The sequence below is a fragment of the Mytilus californianus genome, unplaced genomic scaffold, assembly GCF_021869535.1.
Source record: "Mytilus californianus isolate M0D057914Y unplaced genomic scaffold, xbMytCali1.0.p SCAF_6, whole genome shotgun sequence".
In the NCBI taxonomy this organism is placed as follows: Eukaryota; Metazoa; Mollusca; class Bivalvia; order Mytilida; family Mytilidae; genus Mytilus; species Mytilus californianus.
The window spans coordinates 23,892,267-23,919,344 of NW_026262712.1; the positions used below are offsets into that span (position 1 = coordinate 23,892,267).

At 30.1% G+C, this 27,078-nt stretch overlaps 1 protein-coding gene across 1 annotated transcript; it reads right to left on the reverse strand.

Annotated features, from left to right (window-relative positions):
- Positions 1-3,475: 3,475 nt before the first annotated feature.
- On the reverse strand, positions 3,476-25,357 carry LOC127706100 (uncharacterized). Its single transcript, XM_052210565.1, has 6 exons — positions 25,088-25,357; positions 23,995-24,152; positions 21,098-21,250; positions 12,429-12,544; positions 10,265-10,443; positions 3,476-6,402 (listed from the first exon to the last, which is right to left on the reverse strand). The coding sequence occupies exons 1-6, from the start codon at positions 25,216-25,218 to the stop codon at positions 6,255-6,257; spliced, it is 885 nt and encodes a 294-aa protein (XP_052066525.1). The 5' UTR covers positions 25,219-25,357; the 3' UTR covers positions 3,476-6,254.
- Positions 25,358-27,078: the final 1,721 nt, after the last annotated feature.

Genomic DNA, 27,078 nt, shown 5'->3' on the forward strand with positions numbered 1-27,078 from the left:
TAAATTGTAGATCTTGTCTTGCTGATCATTTTTGCTTATTTAAGTTTCTATTTATCTATTATAATTTTTAAGATATAAGGCAAAAACACAAAAAAAAACATAAAAATCGTCATCAAAGGGCAATATCCCTTATTAGGAGTCAACTGACGATTTCGATTATGTTTTACTTATTTGTAGAACTTGTTTTGCTGATCATTTTTGCAATTTAAAGTTTCTCCCCATCTATTATAGTTTTCAAGATAATAGGCTAAAATGAAAAAAAATGGTAAAATTTGTCATTTAAGGGCAATAACTTTTTAAGAAGTCGTCTGTCTGACAGTTTTGGCATATATGAACAATTGGTAGAGCGCAACATTCTGAACATTTTTGCCCTGTCAGATTGTCTCTATTGATAACGATTTTCAAAATAATAGACAAAACTTGCATTTTACCCCTATGTTCTATTTTTAGCAATGTTGGCCATCTTGGTTGGCAGGCGGGGTCATCGGACACATTTTTAAAACTAAATACCAAAATGATGATTGTGGACAAGTTTGGTTAAATTTGGCAAAGTAGTTTCAGAGGAGAAGATTTTTGTAAAAGTTAACGACAACAACGGACAACAGACGCCAAGTGATAAGAAAAGCTCACTTGGCCCTTTGGGCCAGGTGAGCTAAAGAAAGCAAATAAAGATCTAAATCAATAGATATTTTTTATTATATGTAATTTAAAGTACTCCCTGGTCATTGCCATGGAAACATCATAATACAAATTCTGTATGACTTGTTGTTGGTGTATTAAAGAGTTTAAACAAGCAGTAAAACATTTACAATTTTATCAAGAAAATTTCAGAAGTATAATTATAATCAAGCAAATGACAACACTAATTTACATGGAATCCTTTGTTTATTATCTATAAGAAAGAGTAAGATCCAAATAAAATCAAATGTGTGGTTTATACATTTCTGAAAAAAAAAGGTTTGTTAGAAAGGGATTTTTTCAAATTACATAAAATATACAAATTTCATCTTAAGACTTTAAAAGTGCTTTAAAATACTCAAAAAATGCCAAAAAGTTAAGGGTATGTATAGAACCTGAACCATTTATATCATTTTATTTGGCCTAATCATCGTTTATATCTTAAGACGGTTTTTGATTTCATTGGAAGACTTAATCAATACATTTAACAATGCCAAATACAACATAAATATATCTCAAAAAGTTTAACAATATATGTACATTGGAGTGTAAATTATTAACAACATCTGCCTTAACAATATATATTAAAAACCTTCAACAATGAAGAAACAAAGGGAGATAATTGCTCTGTGTTATCTCCCTTACCTTACCAATCTATGACTACAGTTTAAAAGTATTCCCATTCTGAATTCTATTACTTTATACTTTAATTCGTTGTCAGTTCAATAATTATACATGTCTGCTCTATTTAAATTGTAAATTTATGATAGTTTTGTAATGTCACCAACTATTCCCTTGCTGATTTTACTGGTCAATTGGTATTTTCAAAATCAAATCTGATTCAAGAGATCCAAAACTTAGCAGTCTACAGAAGACAGATCACTCTGCGGCCAAAACAAATGCATACAAGAGGACAATAACTTAGACTTATCTCCCTTGTGAAAAAACACATTAAAATAAAACATATAACCTGACAACTTTCAATTTTTTCATAAGCAAGGTATTTTCAGAATTAGAATATTAAGTTGTTAGGGGAAGGAGAAGAGTATTTGTGTCGAAATACTTGCTTCCAGTGAAAGATATGTCATGAATTTAAAAAAAAACAACACTGCAAACATCTTTTCCTTTCATTTAAATAATATCTAATGTCTTATGTGGGAGAAATATCAGCAAGAGACATTTTAAAAAATATCGACTAGAATAATAATAATATTTTAATTTCACAAAACATCTAATATAAAGCTATAATATAAATACTCCACTATAATCACCAACTTCTTATTCTTTAAAAAGAAAGTAGTGGAATTTCATGTTCATTTTTTTACTAATTATTGAACAAATATTTTGCCAGGTTGAAAGAAATTTTGTTAAGATATGACTAAAAGTAAATTGTGGCAGTGATGTATATATTTTTTGTATATATGTACTAAGCATAATATTCTTCTTCTGCTCTTTTGTAATTTATAAGTGCTATATAGCTAATCTAGTTTCCTTTAATTGTGATGCTATTACAATTATATTTTTTATAATGGTATTGAAAGTGCTAATGTAATTATCTTACATATATAAAATACTTTCCATTCTGATAAATATTTCATTCCTCTGGCAAGTTGTGAAATATTGTCAAGCTTAGAAATATTTACTTGCTTCACATTATGTTTTTGTGGTGAGGGCATATCTATATGTAATTTCTAATCATTTCCAAATAATTTTCTAATAAAAAAATAAGGTGATAATCAATATTTCTAACTTTCTTTGTTTTTCAGTCTATGTACATGAACCTTTCTAGTAGTCAAGCAATAAGACATATTTTTTGTTTTTAATTTAAAAAAACTTTAAATTTATTGCAAAAAACAGACTTGCAAGAGAATATATTAGTAAGAAGTTAAGCAAAAATTAAATGAACTAAGAAAAACATTCAAAGATATTGAATTTGAATGACATAGGAACTTGTAAGTATAAAATTAAAGGGACTACTATGTCATACAGTATTAAAAAGCATAAAATAACAAATACTCAAAAATGGAGACTTATTTCATATTTCTGACAAGAAAAAAATGTTTAAATTATATTACAGCATACATAAGATTTTTCTAGCTAGACTTCTAGGATATAATTTTGAAGAAATAAAATATGAAAAATTGCTAAATCAATACGTAAATGAAAAATATAAGGTCAAACACTCAAAAACAAAACATGCATGCTTTGCAATATATATCACAAATTCAAGAAAAAGCACCAATACTGATGAAAATGAGACAAGAATATGAAATAAATAAAACATGTACTGTAATGAATAGAGAAAAGAGAAAACTTCATCAGTGAAAGCACTCATACAACAGAGAAAACTGAAGATGAAAAGAAGAGGCAATAGGTTTTCTGTATGAAAAATTTCCTTTAGTACAGGAAAGGCGTACCTTGGTTTTTAAACAACTGTGTTTAATCATTTTTTTTGTTGGTTATTATATTACTCACTAAATATACCTAATTTAAAGATATGGTGAAATTTCTGTATGATGCCAGTATTTGCTCAAAACGATGTGGATCGTTATATTCCTAAAAAAAAGCTAGGAGTGTTTGAGCAAATAATTTTTAATATTCTTCCTACAGTTTTATATTTTCTTTTACCCTGATCCCATTAGTTAGGCATTTCTCTTCACATTTTAAGCAATAGTAACTAGTGAACAGGAATTATTGATTCTTCAAGATTAAACAAATTAACCCTACATTTCAAGATTTAATTATTAAGGTAGAATGGGTGTCTTTTTCTGAGCATTCCTTCTGGGAATGTTGCAAAAAATCTTTTTTTACCAAGTATCCTTCAATACAACAGAAACATCTAAATTTAAATATTAAACTATGGAAAATTAAGTGTTGTTACGCATATATAAAAAATTTCAGAAAAATACTTTTAAAAACACGGGCAGATAATTATATTGAATTTGACAGGACAATTTATGTTTTGGGGATTTTTCAAGAAAATATGGCTGGTAACCCCTCTATTTTTATTTGATATTTCAAACAAGGAAAAAATTCAAGCTTCCCCTATATATCCCATATAACTGAACTGTAATTTTGTTAATTTCAATGTATGAAAAAACAAGGTCTGTAACCCCCAGTTTTTATATTGAAATTTGATCATACATTGACCAAGAAGTCTTTTACCGAAGATTAAGAAAAATCTATTGTTGAACATTTAGACACCTGAGCTACATTTAGCAACTCTCAGATGCATCAATAGGGTAAGTATTGCTCAACTTTTTCTGTGTATTATTTTATGGACTATTTAATTATAACTTATTTTTCTTTTGGTCATCTGTTTGTTTTCTTCCTATTGTCCCCTGGTATATTTTATCCCCTTTTTGACAATGTAAATTTCTGAAAGATGTCATCTGAACATTACCAAGATGCTTATTGAAGTTCTTGGTAGACTTTTTGTTTCATGTTTCAGTAAATTGGATTTAAAGTTTTCAATACAAAATGATTTAATCTATAAAATCCTGATTTTTTTTTATGGGACAAGTGGAACATTTATGATTTGAATAGCATATTAAAAAAAAATGTATCATACTGACTGTTTAAAAAAAAGAAAAAATCAACAACAAACAAATGATTGTTTGCATACAAAACAAACACATTCATTCAAGCAAAATACATAATAATCAATATGTAAAATCAAAATTCACACTTTTTTAAATTAAGATTTTTTCTGTAAACTCATATACATAAATAAATATTTACTTCTTCTTAACATGATACATTTTCTTATCATTTTGTCAATATAAATATTACATATATCTACTTGGAAATATTACTTCCATGATATAACACACGTATATCCAAATTATTATAAATTATGAAATACGGTGAAAAAAAAATGCCAAACAAATTCAAGAGGTAGATTGATTTCCAAGACTTTTGAAAAATTAATAAGTCAATTAAAAGAATTATTAAGTTCAATCTTTTTTAGTTTATTCTTCCATTTGAAATTTTTTTTATACAAGTTAATATCAAAAGGGGCTGTGTCAATAATTTTCCTTTTTAATATAGAAAATCATCAACTGGCATTGAAAAAAAAAACCAAATAAAATGTCATACCCAATAACAACAATAGAAAAAAAGAAGTTACACACAATGGCATGAAAAGTATACTCCCACTCATTATCAAATATTAATGGAAAATCCATGTTTAAGGTGATCATAATAAAATAAAAGTATCATCAAACAGGAAGTACAACTCAACATTATAAAGTTTCAGACCAAATATTAAATCATTCCTTCATATAGTAATATTTGTAGAAAATATGGAGACGGCCAGACCGATATGTTAAAAAAGTGACTACACTTAACAAGACACTCTGTGAGTTGGGGTATGATATTCATGTTTACAAATCTATTTTATCAAAAAACTGTATTAAAGAATTCTTTGACACCGAGGAATAAAATCTATAAATTGACTTTATTTGACATTTATGCCATGTCAGAAAAATTGCACTTTTTCTTGCGGGCCTTTGAATTTTTAACCAGAGTAACCTAATCTTTAAAGTCCACTTTCAATGAACACTTAGTCACTGACTACAGTGAGTTCTACATTAATCTAGATAGCCGGTCAAGTGATCTAAGGGAGATAATTCAAATATTTTTTTATATAAAATCTATTATCTCCCTTTGAGTTTTAAGATTAAATTGTGTAAGGGTACTAAAACAGATTTGTCAAATCTTTCTGCCCTCATAATTATTTGTAAGCATATGTATATCTTAGGTTATAGATTATCTTGACTATTACTATTTAGAAACATGTATTTAAATCATAAAATAAGAAGTCTAATAAAGAAATTTACGTTCCCAAACCAATGCAAAATGTAAATCTACAAAGAATTGTACTATATTTCTTTACACCTTATAAATACAATGATGAAAAACAGAAAGAGAAATCTGATTCAAATGTTTGTATTGCATATCTTATGTAGGAAAAGTTTCCTCCTACAACATATGGCATTGTAAAGATTAAATTGAACAGTCCTTGTATTGATTCCTTAAAACTTCTTTGCTAAAATGAGACTGAAGGATCTTAATATGGGAGCACAATGTACCATCTAAGGCTATTATAAATAATTGTTCATTCTAACAAATAATGAAGGAAAAGACATAAAATAACTGACCAAAAAAGATACATCTATAGCATTATATTTTAACAATGTCTGATGATAGTACTACACAAAAGACAATATACCCTTGTACCTGTTGTATCTAGATCCAACAATCTTTTAACAATAAACATGATAAACATCAGACACTTTACATACAATTATGGATTTCAATTTTCATAGTGCGTAAAAATAAATGTTTATAATGTTATCTTTACCAGAAAGAAAACTGTATAAATATAGAATAAACCAACAATAATAACAATATGTATAAAAAATTAAATATTCCTTGTACCAAAATGTTTGGAAGCTCAGACACCTTACCAGAAAAGCTAACAATAGGCAAAAATATAAATAAGCAAGACGTCTGTTTCCCAGTCCTAGTTTTCCTCTATTCTTCTTTCATCATTTTTGCTTATTCTTTAACTTTTAAAGAATCAATGGATTAACTCCCTTTCTATTAAGTCTCCAGTCATATTCATTATATTTAACATCAACAGTTCCATAACTTTGTAATTTTGCTAGTAGAGTCCATGCTCTTTCTTGAATATTCAATTCTAAATATGGAATAGTCCATCTAAAATAAAGAAATGTAGATTAAATATTTAAAATGTGTATTTTTTTCATGTTGGGGTCTTAATAGCTGACTACAGGGTATGGGTTTTTCTCATTGTTGAAGTTGTACAGTTGCCTATAATGGCTTTATTTGAACTTTGGTGGAAAGTTGTCTCATTTACAATCATACCACATCACCTTCTTTTTACAAACAATTCAAACATTATAAAAAGCCTTTGATATGCTATAGAACTCTCTTTAGTACCTGGAAGAAATAACAGTATTTTTTGGCAGAAAAAAAATACACTGAAAAGGAAACAACTATCAAATATTCAGTAAAGGTCTCGTAGAAATAAAGGTTATATTAAATTTTTGCAGGGACTTTACATACAATACATTTCAAGAAATTGCAAGACCCATATAAACAAAATGTGTATGAACAAAAAGAGCACTTAAACAAAACAAACCCCCAAAAATGTTTTATTATGAATATCACACAAATTTACCTTTCTCAAAATCTGAGAACCTATGATTAATATTGAATTACCATGAAAATTATATGGCATTGATTGTTTATTCATACATAAGAATTTATAAATACATGTACCAAATAAAATCTACTGTGGATTCATTTATTTTCATGGGTACCAATTTTCGTGGATTGAGGAAAGCTTGCATTTTCGTGGATATTTGATTTCATGGTTTTGCTATAAAAATGGTTGCATATATTCCTAATGAAAATTTGTAATAGGTTGAACATTTCAAATCATGGTTACCCTGTATCCTTGAAAATTGATATCTCAAGAATAATAATGAATCCAGAATATAGCAACATATTTCTTTTACTATGATACTATACAACAATTGTACTACATTTTATGACAATACAAAATGATTGGTAGGGTGTATATACAGAAGAATAGGAAGATGGACATAAAACCATGTGATCTGATTATTTAATTTTTGTCCAGTTTGGAAAATGTTTTAGCTATTAGGGTCTTCCTTCCATTCTGAATCTATAAAATTTGGTAAACCAAAATAACAAATTTCTTTCCACAAAAACTCCTAGAACTCAAGACTGTCACATTTTAAACCTATAAAAACTTTGCTGAGAGAAAAACAACCAGAATTTGAAGGGTATAAGGTGGGTGTGAAGGGTTTTGAGGGTGGCAGAGTTACTCTCTCAATTTTCAAAATTATTTTATGTCTGACTATTATTCAACAAAACTTCTTTGAAGTTTTGAAAGTCTAAAGCTGAGAGACTTAGAATAATGAAATTTAATTTCTCTTTTACATAAAACTTCTTAAAAACATGTTATAAAAAAGGTGATTTCAGCTTGAACAAAATTCAAATTTATGAAATAACTGACTGAGTGCAAAGGAACTAAAACTAACTTTGTCGTGAGCTAGGAAATGTTTTACAACATTGTTTTCGGGGGAGTTTGGGAATATTTTACCTTACAACATGATTTTTCATAGTTTCAAACTTATTGTGTGCCGATTTTATTTATTCTCCAATCATAATTGTGATATTTGACCTTGACATTTCCCTGTGTACATAATGCCTCTGCCATTTCTTGTTTACTTAATTCCAAATAAGGAATTATAAATCTGGAAAGGAAATGTTTGGAGTATTACACAATTTTTTTCTTGTAACCTACTGGTGAAGACACTTCATTGTAGATCAATAGTTTTCATGAAGAGTTTGTTGAATTGTTGTAGAAAAGACAAAGACCTCTAAGTTAACTTCAAGATCATCTCTCTAATATATCACAATAAGGAGATGTGATATGGTTGTCAATAAGACAACTATCCACTTCATTCCAAAATGGAGTGGATATAAGCAACTATAGGTTACCATACAGCCTTCAACAATGAGCAAAACCAATATAGTACAGTCAGCTATAAAAGGCCACAACATACTAATTCCAAAGCCACTTTTGCTACATATTTGCCCTACAGTTCTTTAGTTTTTTTAAGGCTTTAAAATTACAAATGTTAGCCGAGCCACCTTTAATCTTGTAATAAGGACAAGAACGGCAAGTCTTTACAAAATTAAAATTATGAAAGTATGAAGAAAAATTGTTAACTACAAAATTCGACAATGATGGACTTGATTTCAGGGAAAATTGCTGATTATAATTTGATTATTTGAAGAATGATAAATATATTATTCCCCCTTGTTGGTTATCTACCTCATCAAATAATGACATTATAGGATGATTAAACTTATATTCTCCCTTTATATTTAAAATAATTTTTATATGCCCGTTTACGGGACGTATTATGGTATACCGTTGTCCGTCTGTCCGTCCGTCCGTCGTCAACATGTCGGACATTAACTCAAAAACGCTTTAACCAATTTGCATAAAATTTTGGTGAATTGTTAATATCTATTGACGTGAGCTCCCTTTCGTTTTTTATAAATTTTGGATTTTACGTTTCCGAGTTATGTGGTTTTATTCATTAAAAAAAGGGGGGTTTTCCAGTTTTTGGACAATAACTCAAGATTGCTTATACCAACTTGCAAGAAATTTTGGTTAATTGTTTATATCTATTGACATGAGCTCCCTTTTGATTTTTATAAATTTTAGACTTTATCTCGTATCGCATGAGGATTTTCCAGTTTTCGGATAATAACTCAAAAATGCTTTCAGCAGTTCTCATGAAACTTTGATGAATTGTTGATATCTATTGATGTAAGCTCCCTTTAGAATTTTATGAATTTTAGATTTTACATTTCCGAGTTATGGGGTTTTATTCATTAAAAAAGGGGGATTTTCCAGTTTTCAGACAATAACTCAAAAATGCTTTCAGCAATTCTCATGAAACTTTGGTGAATTATTTATAGCTATTGATGTAATCTCCCTATTGATTTTCATAAATTTCAAATATGACATTGAGAAGAAATTGAACTTTATTTGTTTAAAGTCTGACAACAGATTTACTAAGTATTCCGCAACAGCAAAGTGTATTGCACAACAGCAAGAAATCTTTAATTGAATATAAATTCAATTCATATAACTGGGTTAATTGTTTATATCTATTGACATGAGCTCCCTTTTGATTTTTATAAATTTTAGATTTTACGTTTCCAAGTTACGGGGTTTTATTCATAAAAAAAAAGGGGGATTTTCCAGTTTTCAGATAATAACTCAAAAATGCTTTCAGCAGTTCTCATGAAACTTTGATGAATTGTTGATATCTATTGATGTAAGCTCCCTTTAGAATTTTATGAATTTAAGATTTTACATTTCCGAGTTATGGGGTTTTATTCATTAAAAAGGGGGATTTTCCAGTTTTCAGACAATAACTCAAAAATGCTTTCAGCAATTCTCATGAAACTTTGGTGAATTATTTATAGCTATTGATGTAATCTCCCTATTGATTTTCATAAATTTCAAATATGACATTGAGAAGAAATTGAACTTTATTTGTTTAAAGTCTGACAACAGATTTACTAAGTATTGCGCAACAGCATAGTGTATTGCACAACAGCAAGAAATCTTTAATTGAATATAAATTCAATTCATATAACTAATTTCAAGTTCTTTGACTACATTTATTCAGAAACCTATAATATGTCAAATATTTAATTACAATCCAAATTCAGACCTGTATCAAGCTTGAATATTGTGTCCATTTTTGTCCCAACTGTTCAGGGTTGGACCTATGCGGGCGTATCCAGCTGCGCTCAGCGAAGCAGTTTATTTCATATTCTGTAATTGTACTTTTGTAATTGTAATTTTTGTCTATTGTTGAAAACCTTTAAAAAATGACACGATGTTGGGTAAATTTCTATTTCCCCGACTTAAGTCTGCACTTAAAATTTGTATTGTCGGTAACAATTCAACAAACCTCCTTTTTTATAACAAAGTACTTACTTAATAACATCTAAATCTGTTTTGCCAAAATCATCCATATACCACTGAAATATTTTTGACAGCCAGATCTCATCTGTTTCTGTAAACATTGACACCTCTTGTTTGCAGAAATTCTTTGTGGCATCCTCTAATGCTCTGTCTAGGTTCTCAGCCGTGTAAACATTGATCACAGGACATGACTGTACCCAAATAAAAACAATATGTACAAATTAAGAAAATAAATTAAATTAAAAAACCTGCAATCCAACATCACATGGAAACCTAAATATCTGTCACACGACAAGATTTATAAGAAAAAAACACAATGTACAATAGAGTTGATCAAGTATTAGGACAGGGACCCAACAACAAATATACCCAAGAATAAAACTCAAGATGTGTTTGTTTTTTTTGTATTCTTAAGTGCTGTCTCATTAATTCATATCTCTCAGGCTACCATTTGACAATGGTATATCCCAGTATAGAAAGCTATACACTTTGCGATCGGTAGAGAAAACTTTATATGAGACACCTTTTAGAATAAAAAGCTATACACTTTGCCAACGGTAGAGAAAACTTTATATGACACACATTTCAGAATAAAAATCTATACACTTTGCCATCAATAGAGAAAACTTTATATGAGACACATTTTAGAAGCTATACACTTTTCCATCAGTAGTGAAACCTTTATTTGAGACACATCAAACAGAAAATCAATTAAATGGGACTCCATACCATAAAATTTAAATTTACTGTAACATTATTTACTTGTAAACAGAAAATAATATAAGTCACATCACATTAAAGCTTCTGGTTCTATTATTGTGAACTGTGAATCAACAATAAATTAATCTTCTTGTTTTTTGTATTTGCACTTTTCCATGTGCATGTAGTTTTCTTTATTGTTTTTATCTTTTTATCAGGTATCTTTATCTGTATTTGTTTGCTTATCTAATGTTGATTTTCTTATAGAATTTGAACATCACTAATGAATGCATTCATGGGTTACTTAACTGATGAGAAATTTTCACTTGTGCCTAATTTTTATAAAATGATTTAAACTATTGTAACATTAATGTGCCCTTTTCAAATAACTTGATGTCTACTTACAGATTGTATCTGACCTATATAGCTTTATCATTGTGTGTTATGTTTTGGTCATTTTAATATAGTCAATTAGTAAACCCCACCAATTTGGTGTTTGTGCCATGCCATTCTAGCTAGCCAATATGGTTCTGTCTGTGTTGCAGGAGAAAGGATGAAGGATTCAAAAACATTGGAAAACCCAAGAGTAGGAATGGTGTGGAATGGAAAACATTTTCTTCCATTGTTGAAATCATTTGGTGGGGAAAAAGCATGTGGAATATCATTATTCGTTTACAATCTTTAATATAAGATTTAGACAATAAAACATCTATATACAATCAATGAATTTTTTCACTCTTTTAGGAAAAATAACAAATATATCATCCATTTGTAAAGGGAAATAACTTATAGATAACTGAAAACTTACAGAAAAAAAAAATTACTGAAAACTTACAGAAATAAACTGTTGACACATGCAGAGATATGTCTTTCCTGCTGTCATAAAATTCAGAAAAAGACAATCTGATGGACAGCAACATTGCTAATTCATTCAAAGACGCTGGACCATGAACTAGAAAACAGGGCGTTAAAATGATTGAAAAACTGAGATGTACAAACAGTAAGGTAGCTTTATAGAAAATATGGTTGTCTATTGTAAGTAGTTCCTATCAAACTAACTTAAGCAGAAAACTTAACATTGAAAATTGCTAATTAATTCAAAGCCACTGGACCATGACCTTACTGACAGGGCATTAAAATAGTCGCCAAAATGATATGTACTGATAGTAATGCAACTTTATAGAAAATATCATTGATTTATTCAGTTCCTATCAAACTAACTTAAGCAGAAAACTTAACAATTGTTGACACCGTTGACGCAGACGAAGTTGCTGGAAAAGCAACACCTATGTTTCACCTTCTGCAACGAGACAAAAAACAGTCTTCTTTAGTCACACGTTTTTCATTGATTGTGCAGTTTTTTTTGCCGTCACTATGTGTAACAATCATTATTATTGTCTTATTGAATATAATTAGAATTGGAAACATTAATTAAGATTTGATAGAAAGATACAAATGTACATATTTTGAAACATACCACTGCACCACATACTAAGGCAAAATGTATCCTTGGGTCAAGAGTACAGACAAACTTCAGTCTGAGATCTTTTGGATTGAACGGTGGACTCATTGAAGATGGATGTGGTTTGTTTCCTGTAAATAAAAAGAAAAGAATAAGAATTACAGTGCTTGTAAAATTTGAACAGTACACACAAGATGATTCAGTGAAAAATAAATCTTGCTGTTCTTGGTGTTGAGTGAATTACTATGAAACAGAGTGATTGCTGATGATTGGATAGGATTTAAGACCCTGTCTTATAACATAAAGAAGCTGTGTAATATTATCACACATTTAAATTTTGAATAATGTTTAGGTAATTAGAAAGATGCCAATACTGTATGAATTCATCATTTTTACCTGTTTTAATAAACTGCTTCGCTGAGCGCAGCTTGATACGCCCGCAGAGGTCCAACTCTGAACAGTTGGGGCAAAAATGGACACAATATTCAAGCTTGATACAGGTCTGAATTTGGATTGTAATTAAATATTTGACATATTATAGGTTTCTGAATAAATCTAGTCAAAGAACTTGAAATTGGTTATATGAATTGAATTTACATTCAATTAAAGATTTCTTGCTGTTGTGTACTACACTGTGCTGTTGCGAATACTTAGTAAATCTGTTTTCAGACTATAAACAAATAAAGTTCAATTAATTCTCAATGTCATATTAGAAATTTATGAAAATCAAAAGGGAGCTTACATCAATAGATATAAACAATTTACCAAAGTTTCATGAGAATTGCTGACAGCATTTTTGTGTTATTGTCCAAAAATTGGAAAATCCCCCTTTTATAATGAATAAAACCCCATAACTCAGAAATGTAGAATGTAAAATTTATAAAATTCTAAAGGGAGCTTACATCAATAGATATAAACAATTCACCAAAGTTTCATAAGAACTGCTGAAAGCATTTTTGAGTTTTTGTCCAAAAACTGGAAAATCCCCCTTTTTTTCTGAATAAAACCCTGTAACTCGGAAACGTAAAATCTAAAATTTATAAAAATCGAAAGGGAGCTCATGTCAATAGATATAAACAATTCACCACAATTTCTTGCAAGTTAGTGAAAGCATTCTTGAGTTATTGTCCGAAAACTGGAAAATCCCCCTTTTTTTAATGAATAAAACCCCATAACTCGGAAACGTAAAATCTAAAATTTATAAAAAACGAAAGGGAGCCCACGTCAATAGATATAAACAATTCACCAAAGTTTTATGCAAATTGGTAAAGGCATTTTTGAGTTAATGTCCGACATGTTGACGACGGACGGACAGACGGACGGACGGACGGACGGAGGGACGGACGGACGGACAGATGGACAGACGGACAACGGTATACCATAATACGTCCCGTAAACGGGCGTATAAAAATGGTATATTTCTTTACAATTTCTCATTTGATTTTGCTTTTAATTTATGTGTGGTCAAAAGATCAATTTAGCAGGGACACAACTTCATTTCCTGTATGAAAATCTGTGGAAGTTTTGGTTGAATTCTCTCAAGCAGTTTTCAAGTTGTGGCTTAACAAAATGAGACATGGATGACATATACAAACCCAAAACGACTAAAATTATCCCTATGTGTGGCCAAATATTTTAATTTTTCTAATTGTTGACTGCTGAACATGTAACAGTGGTTTGATTCCGCAAGTGTACTTTATCCGGAGGAAGAAAATCCCCAGTGATTTTTATCCACCAGCAAAAAATCACTAGGGTTTTCTATCCAGGTCCAGTGTAAAACATCCACCAGTCATTATAAGGTTCTAAAAAGGTATTTTTGAAGGGGAAATATATATAAAATGTGGCTTAATAGTTTTTAGTGTATTTAAAAATTGCATAGCTGATTTATGTAAAAAGTGGAGAGTTTTCATCCAAGGAATGTTCACACTAGTGTTTATGAACCAGGAATGATTACACTAGTGATTTTGTACCGGAATGATTGCACTAGTTATTTTATATCCGGCGGGATTAATTACACTAGTGCTTTAGATCCATTCATTGATGAAGTGATTAGTACTCATTTTGAACACAGGATAACACAATAATGCTTATTAATGAATGAGATTTAAATAATTTTTCTATGCAAATCTATAAAATCATATGCTTTTAAATTGTCACTAATTGTAATACTTAAATTTATTGGATTGCCGAAGTTTTTCTATGTGTATTTGCTTTTCGGTCTCTTCTAATATCAATATCAAAGGATGCTTCAGTAATTGAAACTTTATGTAAGAACAAATCTGCTCTTTAAATTTGGTTTGTATCAAGTTCAATGTCCTGATCATTGATAAAGTATTTTGAGTTATATAATTATCCTCCTCATCATCATCAATATTATTTACTGGATTGACTCAGATTAATTAAACTGGTTCCTTGAAAATCATTTTAATTTTAACCCATTTACTTATGTAAACAATAAATCAGTCTAATATAAACAAAACAACGATATCAAGATTGACACTTTCACACTATTTACATCCAATATTCTCTAGTGAAAAACAGTTACCCGGAATAAACACACAGCGGAATGAAAGTACGCTTACAAACCCACCTTATGCCTAGGACCCTTGGCCTAGGGGCCCCCTTTTTTTACAATGAAAATTCTCTATTCGACCACTTAACATCAATCTTATAAGCTGAATAAGATTATTCTTATGCTATCATTATCCCTTATTACTATTCACAAGTTCAATCCCAACGGCACTCAATGTGTTGATTCTGCTAATCAAATATTCATGGGGATGAAGTCACTCCATGGAACAAATTAACATAGGAATCTTATCTGTTTGAATTATATGGTTACTAGTTTGTACTTATTTATATTTTATAATGTTTGTTATATGAATTCTTTTAACAATAGATTAAGTAATACTTTATTCAAGGAAAACCATTCCAAAGATATATTGATCAATTAAATTTTATTGCTAATGAATATAGATATAAGAAGATGTGGTATGAGTGCCAATGAGACAACTCTCCATCCAAGTCAAAATTTATAAAAGTAAACCATTATAGGTCAAAGTACGGACTTCAACACGATGCCTTGGCTCACACCGAACAGCAAGCTATAAAGGGCCCCAAAAATTACTAGTGTGAACCCATTCAAACGGGGAAACCAACGGTCTAATCTATATAAAAAACGAGAAACGAGAAACACTTATGAACCACATCAACAAACGACAACTACTGAACATCAGATTCCTGACTTAGGACAGGTGCAAACAATTGCAGTGGGTTTAAACGTTTTAATGGCTTGATAAGACTTGAATTATAAAAAAAAAAATCTTACTGGTTTTACCTTCTTAATATCTTTATCTTTATGAATCAGGTTCCATTTTTGATTTTAATATATATGTATGTGTACAATAACAAATGCATGCCATGTTCTTTCAAAAATGTTGGACTTCACAAAAAAGAGAAAAACTAACGGATTGGGAAGATGATTTGAAGAATACGTCTGATGAAAATTACAATAACATTTATTGAAGCTATTAGTACTAAGTTTTTCTGTTGGTTTACATGTATATAGTCTATGGTTTGGATTTATCAGGTTTTATGGACTTCCCCTATTTGAATTTACCTTGGAGTTTGGTATTTTTGTCAATACTTTTTTCAACATGCACTAAAACTAAAGTCTTGTCAAACATTTTCTTAAAACTTTCATTTTTAATAATTTCCCTGCAGTACATAAATTATATACACTGTTAATACTAATTCATCTTCCATTGTTGAAATCATTTGGTGGGGAAAAAGCATGTGGAATATCATTATTCGTTTACAATCTTTAATATAAGAATAATCTTTTCATGTGTACAAAAGAGTGTTAGAAAAAGAAATCTTGTTATACAAATTTTATCATTTGTACCAGCCTTAGCCTTTACTTGTGGAACAGAGAATCATTTCCCTCTCAGAGCACCTGTATCCATCCCTGGTTTTTAATGGGGTTTGTGTCCTGAGTAGGTGTTTTGTGGTACTGGTCTTAAGGTATATTCTCTTTTTTAATTAGGTCATGATATTGCTTACCCCTTTTCAACTTACGGTAAATTTCATTGTTGTCTAGGTATCTTCATACACTGTTTTTTAAATAAAAGGTGGCTCCCTAAATATTTACAGGAAGATGTAATTAAATGTGATTCGATATCCTGCATGTATCACGCTTTAGCAAAAAATATGGTCAAACTGTTATAAGACCCCCCACCTCAATGATTGAAATCTATCGTTTTGTATTTGTATCATAATTTACATCTTGGTGAAAATTATATACACCCAATCGAGCTAACGGCCTCAAAGGTGTATCTTATACATGTTGTGCACACGTTTTTTAAGTATTATCATTTGTATCTTTTACACTAGTCTACAGGTAAACATTCAATGATAAACAATCAATGTATCATGTGACTTTACTGTAGTGTTATTGTTTATATAATTACTAAATGTCAAGGCTGACAATTTTTTTTTTCTTTCAGACTGTGAATCAATAAACATAAATACATTTTCAATATAAAAAAGAAAACTGCAGCAGCAACCTTTCATCATGTGATTATCAGCATGATAATGAATTGCTGAGGGTTCAGTTCTTCTGCACTATACATCTGCAGGTATCTCACTAAGGATTTTTGCAAGTGAGTCCAGCAACTTGTCATTTTTGGCCATGGGGAGTCCAACAGTGAGAAGAAATTTGATTGCAATATTATTTATTATTTCAGTCTCCATGACAAAACAGAGCACGGAAATGATGTCAAATTTAGATTTCTTTTAAACTATGCTATGAAATGATGATAATTGTGCTTAGTTGAAACAAAATTTTCAACCTTGATGTCCAGGCAAATTTTCATGAGTCCACCATGACTCATGGACTCGCCTAAGTGGGAACCCTGCATATGCATTACACCTACTGCTCATGTCAATTCAAATTTTACCCCACATTCTGTATTAAAATTAAATAGAAAAGCTTCACTCTTTTTCAGTTCTCGTATGTACAATTTTAACGATAAAAGAAAGTAAATGGTGGCATGTCAAGTTTATTGTTGGCCTTTCCATTTGGTACGCACAGGAGACGATCGCCTTAAAGTTTAGACATTTTGTACCATGGATTAATAGAATGGACATTATCCACCTCAGTTGTACTGTAAAACCTTTCTATAATAATATTATTTGCATGACACAGGATGGATGCCACATACATGTGGAACAGGATTTGTTTACTTTTCCAAGGCACCTGAGATCATCCCCTGTTTTATGTGGGTTTTGTATTGCTAAGTCTTTAGTTTTTTATGTAGTGTTTCACAAACTCTCTCTTTAAATTATGAATTTTGATTTCCCCTTTCCATCAATTTTTTTAGAACCATACTAGAACACACCCGCAACATCGCGAGTCTAGTGCCTAGGCCTTATTTTCAGCCTGGATTTTTAGTATACGTATTGTCATTTGATAAAGTCTTGCTGATTATAAGGTGCACCGTTTTCTCTGCTTTCAAAATCTTTCTGTTTAAATCCGTCCTGGTTTTTTCTTACAAAAACCTGCAACTACTTGTAGATATATTTTTTTGGTCAATGATTGAATTTAGTAGTGTCAATCCCTGTATAATGACGAAGTTCAGGTGTGATTATGACCCGTGTATATAGCAATCCCAAATATACCGTTTGGTGGTGCATCTGACAGAGACTGAACGCACAGATTAGGTAGCATGTAATAGGTACTATTGGTATGGGTATCAGATTCGACCCGGAACTTGTTAATTATTGGTAATATTAATTATTTGGATAACAAAAGGCTTTAGGGAATGGTGTAATTTTTTATCAACACCATTGTCATGATTGTCCTATATTAGTTATATAAAAAGTTGAAATCTTTGATTCGTCGTTTTTACGTCATGCCAGCTTACAAATTGGACCTCATTATTTTAGTAATATAGATGGGTCTTTGGGTCAAAGCAAAAAATACAAAAAAAAAAACTTCACTAACACAATCAAGAATTGCAGCAAATGAACACTGAAAAACCCATAGTCATGATAGTGTAACTTTTGGTGGACCAGGGTTCTCAAAATGTGGAGGTCTGAAAGTCCTGACCACCAAAAGGTTTGCAAAAGACCGACACAATTTTTGTATTTTGCAATATATATTATATCGACAAGCAGATTTTCAGCAAGGACAACCAGAAAAGCAAAGATTGTGAGAACTCTGCATGAAATTCATTGTCTCAACCTTAGAGATTGTTTTATAAAATGACCTTCTGATGACAACATTTGAAACTCAGGATTTAAAAGATGTTTTAGCTTGGAAAGTGGGTGATGTTTTTGTATAACCAGGTTTTGTATCATTAATTTTTTAACGATAACTGATCTCTTAAAGTTGAGTTCAGTTTACTGTATAGAAAACTGAACTGCTGGCATTTAAAATTTGTAATCCATAAATTACAAAATCCATTCTTTCTAATTAGTTTAAAGATCAATCCTAAATTATACATGTCATATTTTTAAAATACATTTACATTGTGAAATACTGAAAAAGCATGTCATTTATAAAGGATTGAACAAATTTGATCACACAAAAACATGTTAATGAATATTTTATCTTTGTGAAGAAATCAGTCATTTCACAATATTTTATTTTAAGATTAGGACCTTTAAACAAACAAATTGGGATAGGATCAAAGTTCATAATTGGGTTCAAGTTTTCCATAAATATATATTTATCACACAATTAAATCACAATCAATTTAAACTTAAATATGGAAAACAATTTATAACAGTATAAAATCTTGATCTATAGTAAAACCTGTTTGAACCAAACCCTCCATGATTTTTTTTTCTAGAAACCTCTGTCTGACAGAATCTTTTAACCATGGTAACAGAACATATAATTACATTGTGTTGTTTTTTTTCTAAATAAAACAAAACCAAATTCATATATATCACCAGTCTTATTTCAAATATGATCTTAATTTTCAGTCCAAAATGGTTTAGTTAGGATAGGTATCACTGTATTAAATCTATAAGATGGATAATTAGAGCATACATTCAAGACAGATCATAAATTTTTCCTTTAAAAAGAAATTCTGATATTAAATTTTTCATCAATAAGAATATACTGCAATTACAAAACTATGACTATGGTTTAGTTGAGCTGATCATACTACATGAACATAAAAGATGAAAAATAACATAAAACTTTAATGCTTTCTAAAATTATAAATATTTAGTACTGAAACCATTAAGGAAATATTTTAATTTGTGAATACATTGATTTTTGCCATCTTAATGTTGGATTATTTTATAATCAATTAATTTTTCTCAGTTACCCCAGTATTCAATTCTCTTAAAATGTTGTATAAAACATAAATATTAAACAACTTCTTCTATATAATCTATTTTATGACTAATTGACTTCAAACATAACTTTCAATGGGCAATTTGCCAATAGATTAAAAAAAATACCAAACAACTGTAAAGGTTTTAAAGGTGAAATAACAAGCTATGACCAGTCTGACCACTCTGAAACCTTAAAACATTTACTTAAAAATCTTACAAGTTTTTGCATGTTTTCTACAAGCAAGGTAGTAAATATCTAAAAAGTGAAATAAAATGTCCTTGCTATCAAATTTATCTACCTTTTATAAAATGAGTATCCCATTAGCTGACAAAATATTTTGCTTCCCCAAAAGGCAGAAATAAATAAACTTAATGAGGTACTTGATTTAAGCATAGTTAATCTAATTCTACATAAAATCCTAGCATTAACAGTCACATATATGTCATACTTATTGCAAAAATAGGTTAAAGGCTATAGGTTATAGGTTATAGGACAGAAGAACAATCGATTATACTGAGGAGTGAAAATACTGCTGTCATTAAATCAAAATCAATAAAAGTGATAATCCTTTTAGTCTGTTTTTACCTAGCTATCATATGTAATCAAGAGCAATGTAAACCAAGATTTCTTTTGTCATATAATCCTTCAAGTCTGTGAAGAAAGCAAATTCTACCATAACTTTTTAAGGCCTTATATCTAATTATAGTCTCCTCACATGTGTATTACTCCTTCATAGTCTCTTCACATTTTTTCACACTTTATTTTCAGCAGTCACCATGTTTTATAATAATTACTGACAGTAAAATATATTGTCTGAAATCACAATTTTACAAGTGTTGTTAAAAATGGCACTTTTCATATGACATAATCCCATTACATTTAACATGTATGAAGCTTTTACAATATTGATACCAGTTTTTTGCAATACTAAGCAATTTCATCATTATTTGAATGGGCTAAACTAAAGTAATATAATCTTATATGACTTTTATATACATTGTAGCCCTTTCAAATAATGCTGAAATACCCCATTTTTATTTTTTTAAATCTAAAATTAACATAATTAATTAAATAGTCTATTTCTCTGAAATTATAAGGTTTACAGGTGTGTGCAAATATAAAATATACATGCATCACTTTTCATTAAAAAAAATCCTTTATTTCTTATAAAACCATGGATCAAACAATTTATTATTATCCTATACCTGCTCTTTGTTATATATTTGAAAATCAAGATTAAACAACAAAAATTCCCCTCAATTTCTGTTGACGTCTACCATCAAATTACAGTTTTCACTCCACATGCGCTTACAAAACATAGACATGTACATACCTCTTAATATTCCATGCTCTATATCATCTAAGCTAAATGTATGCCCTGCTACATTATAACACGTCTTTTTCCAAAACTGTTGGACATTTAAAACAGAATCTGGTAATGCATCCATTCTTGCCAAACCATGGATGGTAAGAGCATTATATAAATCTGAATGCAGTTAAGGTACAAATAGAAAAAAGTTTTATAACATATGTAATGAACAATATGGGTACTTTTAATTCATGGGGTAACAACATGGCTAAAAAAAAGAGAAGGAAAAGATAGTCCATAATTAAGATTCCTAAAAAGCTGAATACTCAGAGCAACACAAACTTCACCAAAAAGCGGAGGTGAACAAAGTGCAGACAAAGGAAAGAAGAATAAGTTGTATCGATTTTTTTTTGGTTTGATGCAAATTCCTGGATTATCCTTTATAAAGAATGTTTGGAGCAGAAATTTCCAATCTACATCAGGATGTATCCACGTGGCTCCAACATGTTCAAATCTGACTTGCCACCTTACCAGACATCTCATTTAAAATGACCTGTGATCTTTTAAAATACTCAAAACGTTACTTAAATTTGCTTAAAAGTGATCTGAGGCAATTTTAAGTGACCTAACGACCTTATAGGGGGTACTCTACTGGAGCCTCATATGTATAAACCACAGGAGGAGCTACAAAATATAAAGATGTATTTAAAAGAAAATTCAAAACACTTTCAGGAATTCAACTTTATCACATTAGATTATAAAAAACAAGAATGTGTCCATAGTACATGGATGCCCCACTCGCACTATCATTTTCTATGTTCAGTGGACCATGTAATTGGGGTCAAAACTCTAATTTGGCATTAAAATTAGAAAGATCATATCATAGGGAACATGTGTACTAAGTTTCAAGTTTATTGGACTTCAACTTCATCAAAAACTACCTTGACCAAAAACTTTAACCTGAAGTGGGACAGACGAACGAATAAACAGATGCACAGACTGAAAAACATGATGCCCCCTACTATCGTAGGTGGGGCATAAAAATTCAAAATCTATCACTGAAAATTTATCAAAATACATATACACTGAGTGTTTAATAGTGGATATCAGTGCAAAGAACTGATTTTGTTGTCTTCATTTTACATGTTATATAACCTGGCTTGAACACTTTAGTACTTTTATTGTTCTCATAACATGCTAATGCACATGTATGTCTGAAAGGAAAAAGATTATCAAGTTTAAAAAGCAATTTTCAGTTTTACAGACACTTTATTTTCACATTATGAAATATTTCAATAGTTTAGTCTTTGCAAAAATCATATTAAAGAAATAAAAGAATAAAAGATCTTGGAGATCAAAGGGACAACAATATTGCAATAAATACATGCCAATTTAAATTGTGTAACATTTATTATGTCAATTTCAACCTTTCAAGATCTCAGGTACATTAGATGATTGTAAATCTGAGTATTATGTAAAAGTAGATATAATTTTCATGAGAACTACTGACTTGTCTTTTATAAATCACTACATGTAATATAGAAATAAGGAACTTTGGTATGATCTGTGAATTCAAATCACAATTGATTATAAGTATCTGCATTTGTAAAATCATTTAGAACAAATAAATTACATATTGTGCAATTTGTAAAAATCAAATATAACTTTGATCTTCTTTATTGATAGTTCTATTAGTAATATTGTGTTGTTTATTTACATCATAAGTGTATTATTTATCATTTATAAGGCATACCAATAAAGAATATTTGGTTTAGGGTTTCCTCCTTAAGAAAAAAGGGTAGGTTGCTAACTAAGAATTCTTTTTTATTTTGCTCAATTTTTTACCTTGATTATATGAGGAGATCTGTAATTTTGTCAGGTTCACTAACAAAATTCCCAAAAAACATAATTAAAAGCATTTAGGCATAAATTGAGTGTAGGTAGGGAAGCCTAAACACAAGTATTTATTTCACTTTGGCCTAAGCACTTGACAGATCAGATTAAATCATTTCATTTTATATAACCTCTTAAAAAATTGTTTCCTGTGACTGTCACATCATTTCCATCTATAAATGCATGAATGTTGTTTACATTTTACATGTGGTTTGGTAAAAATCATAACTTGTGCAGATATTTTTGTACAAGTTAGACCAACAACAAAAACCAACCCTTATTTTCAGCCTAAGGATTTTTTGGTATTTTTTTTTAATCAAACCTTTTTAACATGTTTAAAATCACACTGTTTACCTTGTTGAAACCAATTAAATATTTTTTTGAGAAATAGTAAATATATCTGCCTACCTACAAACCCTAGTTTTTTTTGCACAACTTTAGACAATGTTTATAGTGAATCAATGGTATAATTGAATTTTGCTGTATCATTATTTTGACATTTTTTTTCTCTCATCCTGTAATAAAAGTTATATACATGATATATCATCATCTTGATGTTTCACTCTCAAATTTCAACTTCAACTTTTACTTTAAGCACAATGTTCTCTTTGCAACTGAACATTATGCACTGTCCTCTTTTGCATTTGAATTGGGTGATCTTCAACTAAGCACCCAGCATGTAGAGGTAAGAACAAAGAGTCAGACATGACAGTTTACCAGTACTATGGTGTGTTAGCTTACATGTATGTCCAGTTTAAGCAAATTTAAAAAGGGACTGATCATGTTATGCATGTCTTTTAAATGAAAAGCATGGGTATTTTCATATCACAGAAACATGATATCATATTGAAAATTGTAATATTTGCCACTGGATGTGAAGCAGCAATCAATCAATTTGTTATATTTTCTGACAATTAATGCAACCATGTATTATTTGTTTTAAATAGTCTACTTTGACAAATTTGAGCAGGTTGTGCAATACAGACAGCATAACAAATACTGTTTCTAAAAGAAAATTGAAAGGATACTGATGAAGAAAGCTTTCTTTTCATTCTCAGATAAATCTGTTAAACTGACGTTCTGAAGTTGTGACGTTAATTCCTCATACTCCTTGAACTGTTGACTTAATCTGAGTTTTTCATAGTCTACACCTTGCCCTTCATTTCCCATATACTCTCCTTTCAGTCTGAAATGAACAATGCAGTCATAAAATTAATAATTCTAATTCTTTATTTAAAGAGAGTAACACAGTTTAGTTATGGAGCTTACAATTGGTGCAATTTGGGGAAAAATTTACCTGTTTTTAGATGATTTTGTTGTGTATAGAAAACATTAATTTTTCCCCCATATTGCACAAATAGTGATCTTGATTTCACTTCTTTTAGTTGCCCTTACTTGACGAAGTACCAGAATGGCCTACATTTATGCCATAGAGTAGGTATCCTGTCAAAAATTTATATACTCCAGAGTCAAAGGTCAGTTATATGAAAACAGTCTATTCATAGATCAATTTTGCCTAAACTTAGATTTCAATACAGCCAAGTAGACTATTGTGAAGCATTTGGTAATATAACACAGCAGGTACATGTATTATTACTTTTTTTTAATACAAATGAAATATTTGGCATGAAGCATTTATTTTGATAAACAGTAGGAGGTTAACTGTCAATGCTGTTTTCACGGAGAGACATTTTTAGGTTCCTCTTTAAAGAAGAAATTTTGATTAGGCTAAAGTGGTAATTTCCATTCTTTTAAATTTACTCCCAGTGACAGATCTTTAACTTAAAAGTCAATATTTCCTAAAATTTAGTCATTTTAGAACATGTAAAAAAAATTTATAAAAGTATTCAATTGCACACAATTTTGTAGAAGTTCACCATGTTTAGTCAGAATTATTTTACTGAATTTGATTTTTTTCACAGCAAAAAATTAAAATAGCCTTATGACCACCTGAAGCCTACTATCTGTCTTTGCAGAAAAAAGGGGATGAAATACAATAATTCTGATAATTTTTTTTATTTATTATTGTTACATGGTATATTTATTATTGGTTAATTATGAAAAAGACACTTGATAAAAATTTTCCACTCTTAATAACCGAAGAAACAGTAGATAACATACCTCAGCATACATTTCTGTAACTTTTTCGAAAGCTCCACTGCAGAAACTTTGGCCGATGTTTGACCTGGATTTGCGACAGGTTTCTGCGGCATCTGTTGATTCAATATACTAGGTTCGGGACTGCTTGCCATCCTTTTATATAAAATAATTTCGAAATACTGTTGTCAACTTACACCTTTTGAAAATATTGCCATTCAAACAAATTTGATAATATTTCGAAACTCCACCCACGAATTTTGTTATTGACGGAAGAGAGCTGAAATTGTAATAGCCAGACCGGACGCCGAGAACGAACAATATTCCGGGTATAACCGGTTTAATCTGGTTATGCACATATTCCCGGCAGACACTGACTGCTGATATTATCCTCGAATAAATGAATAACGTCAGTAACCATGATAACAGGGATATTGTAGGCAATGAGTATCAAAATAAAATGGAAAAGCCCATATGAAAAGTGAAGCTTTTTTTTGCAGAAAGAGAATCGATCGATTTTTTACTGGCCTCTTGATAACTAGGGACTTTCTTATCTATACTGATCTATACTTACAAGGAATTGTATATTTAAATATACAATTCATTGATACTTAGTATACACTGTCCCTGTGATAACTAATAAAAATATTGTCAATTATTGTAACAAGAGGGGTTAACCGTTTAAACATTTTGTATTTTCTGCGTCATTTTTGATAAAATTTTATCCTACTTTTTACCCCTGTCTGCATTAAGAGTTCAAACCAAGGGCACGAGTCTGATCCTCCATACATGTATTTAGCTTTCAATATAGGGGTTAAACTGAACTAGCAAGTTTTCATAGTTTATCACAGTGGCGTAGTCCACGAGTGGACTGAAAAGTTGGGAGGGGGATTCTAAGTGTCACAATCAGAAAAAGCCTTCTTATTAGTCGGTGCTCTCTTTCGATTTTCATTTTTATTTTCCATATTTTTTTTTGCAAAAATGTGGCGGGAGCCAGGGGGCTTCTTCGACAGTGTTTAAATATAAATAATAGCTTGGTGAATCAGTATCAACGCTTACATTATCATGAATATACACACAAAACAAATGAATGTCGTGTCTTCTCTACATTAAAATCAGACGTCACAAGTCTATATAAAAAAAAACAGATAGCTAGTTTTATAATTTCTCTAAATCATCAGAAGCTATATTATCTGTATCACCTATCATATGTCCGTTTGTTTTGCACACATTGTTGTTAATATAAGTGGAATTATATGCGACTGTCATACAAGTAAGAGGTTTAGCTAGCTATAAAACCAGGTTTAATTCACCGTTTTCTATATAAGGAAATGTCTGTACCAAGTCAGGAATATATGACAGTTGTTTTCCATTCGTTTGATGTGTTTGAGATTTTAATTTTGCCATTTGACAAGGGACTTTCCGTTTTGAATTTTCCTTGGAATTCGATATTTTTCTTATTTTACTTTTTTTTCAACAAAGCCCTTTTCAATTGATTTTTATAGTTTGTTCTTAAGTTCTACTGTTACAATTGGCAAACATTTTATTGGCTTTTCAATAATGAAGACAAAACCATTTTATGTATACTTGCAAATTTCATGCAAACTAATTATGAAATAAGAAATAAGGACATTCTTTAAATATTAGTTCACATATTATTTCAGTAAACATTTTGTATTATGACAGCATACAAAAGATTTAAACTGTACTTAAATCTTTTTGATATAACTACTAAAATAACATCACATGCCAGAACATAGTTTATATTATTTCTACCTCTATTTGGATCATTCTATTCTTATAACATGTATGTATCTGTATGCCCCACAAGGGCTCCGAATTGGAAATAAAACATGTTTAATGTTTAATGTTTAATAGTACACCACTGTCCCATGCATGAAGATCTGCCGGGAGGGTTGGGCGCCCACAAACATGTTAAACCCCGCCACATGTATGTGCCTGTCCGAAGTCAGGAGCCTGTAGTCGGTGGTTATCATTTGTTATTGTATTTCATA

What these genes read in the sequence shown, in the direction of transcription:
- LOC127706100 (XM_052210565.1), bottom strand. Translation starts at nt 25,218, where the DNA reads ATGGCAAGCAGTCCCGAACCTAGTATATTGAATCAACAGATGCCGCAG. An exon ending in AGAGCATGGAATATTAAGAG is followed by an intron (nt 12,545 to 21,097) that starts GTATGTACATGT and finishes TTTTATTTACAG; the next exon opens with GAAACAAACCACATCCATCT. An exon ending in CCTTAGTATGTGGTGCAGTG is followed by an intron (nt 10,444 to 12,428) that starts GTATGTTTCAAA and finishes ATTTGGGTACAG; the next exon opens with TCATGTCCTGTGATCAATGT.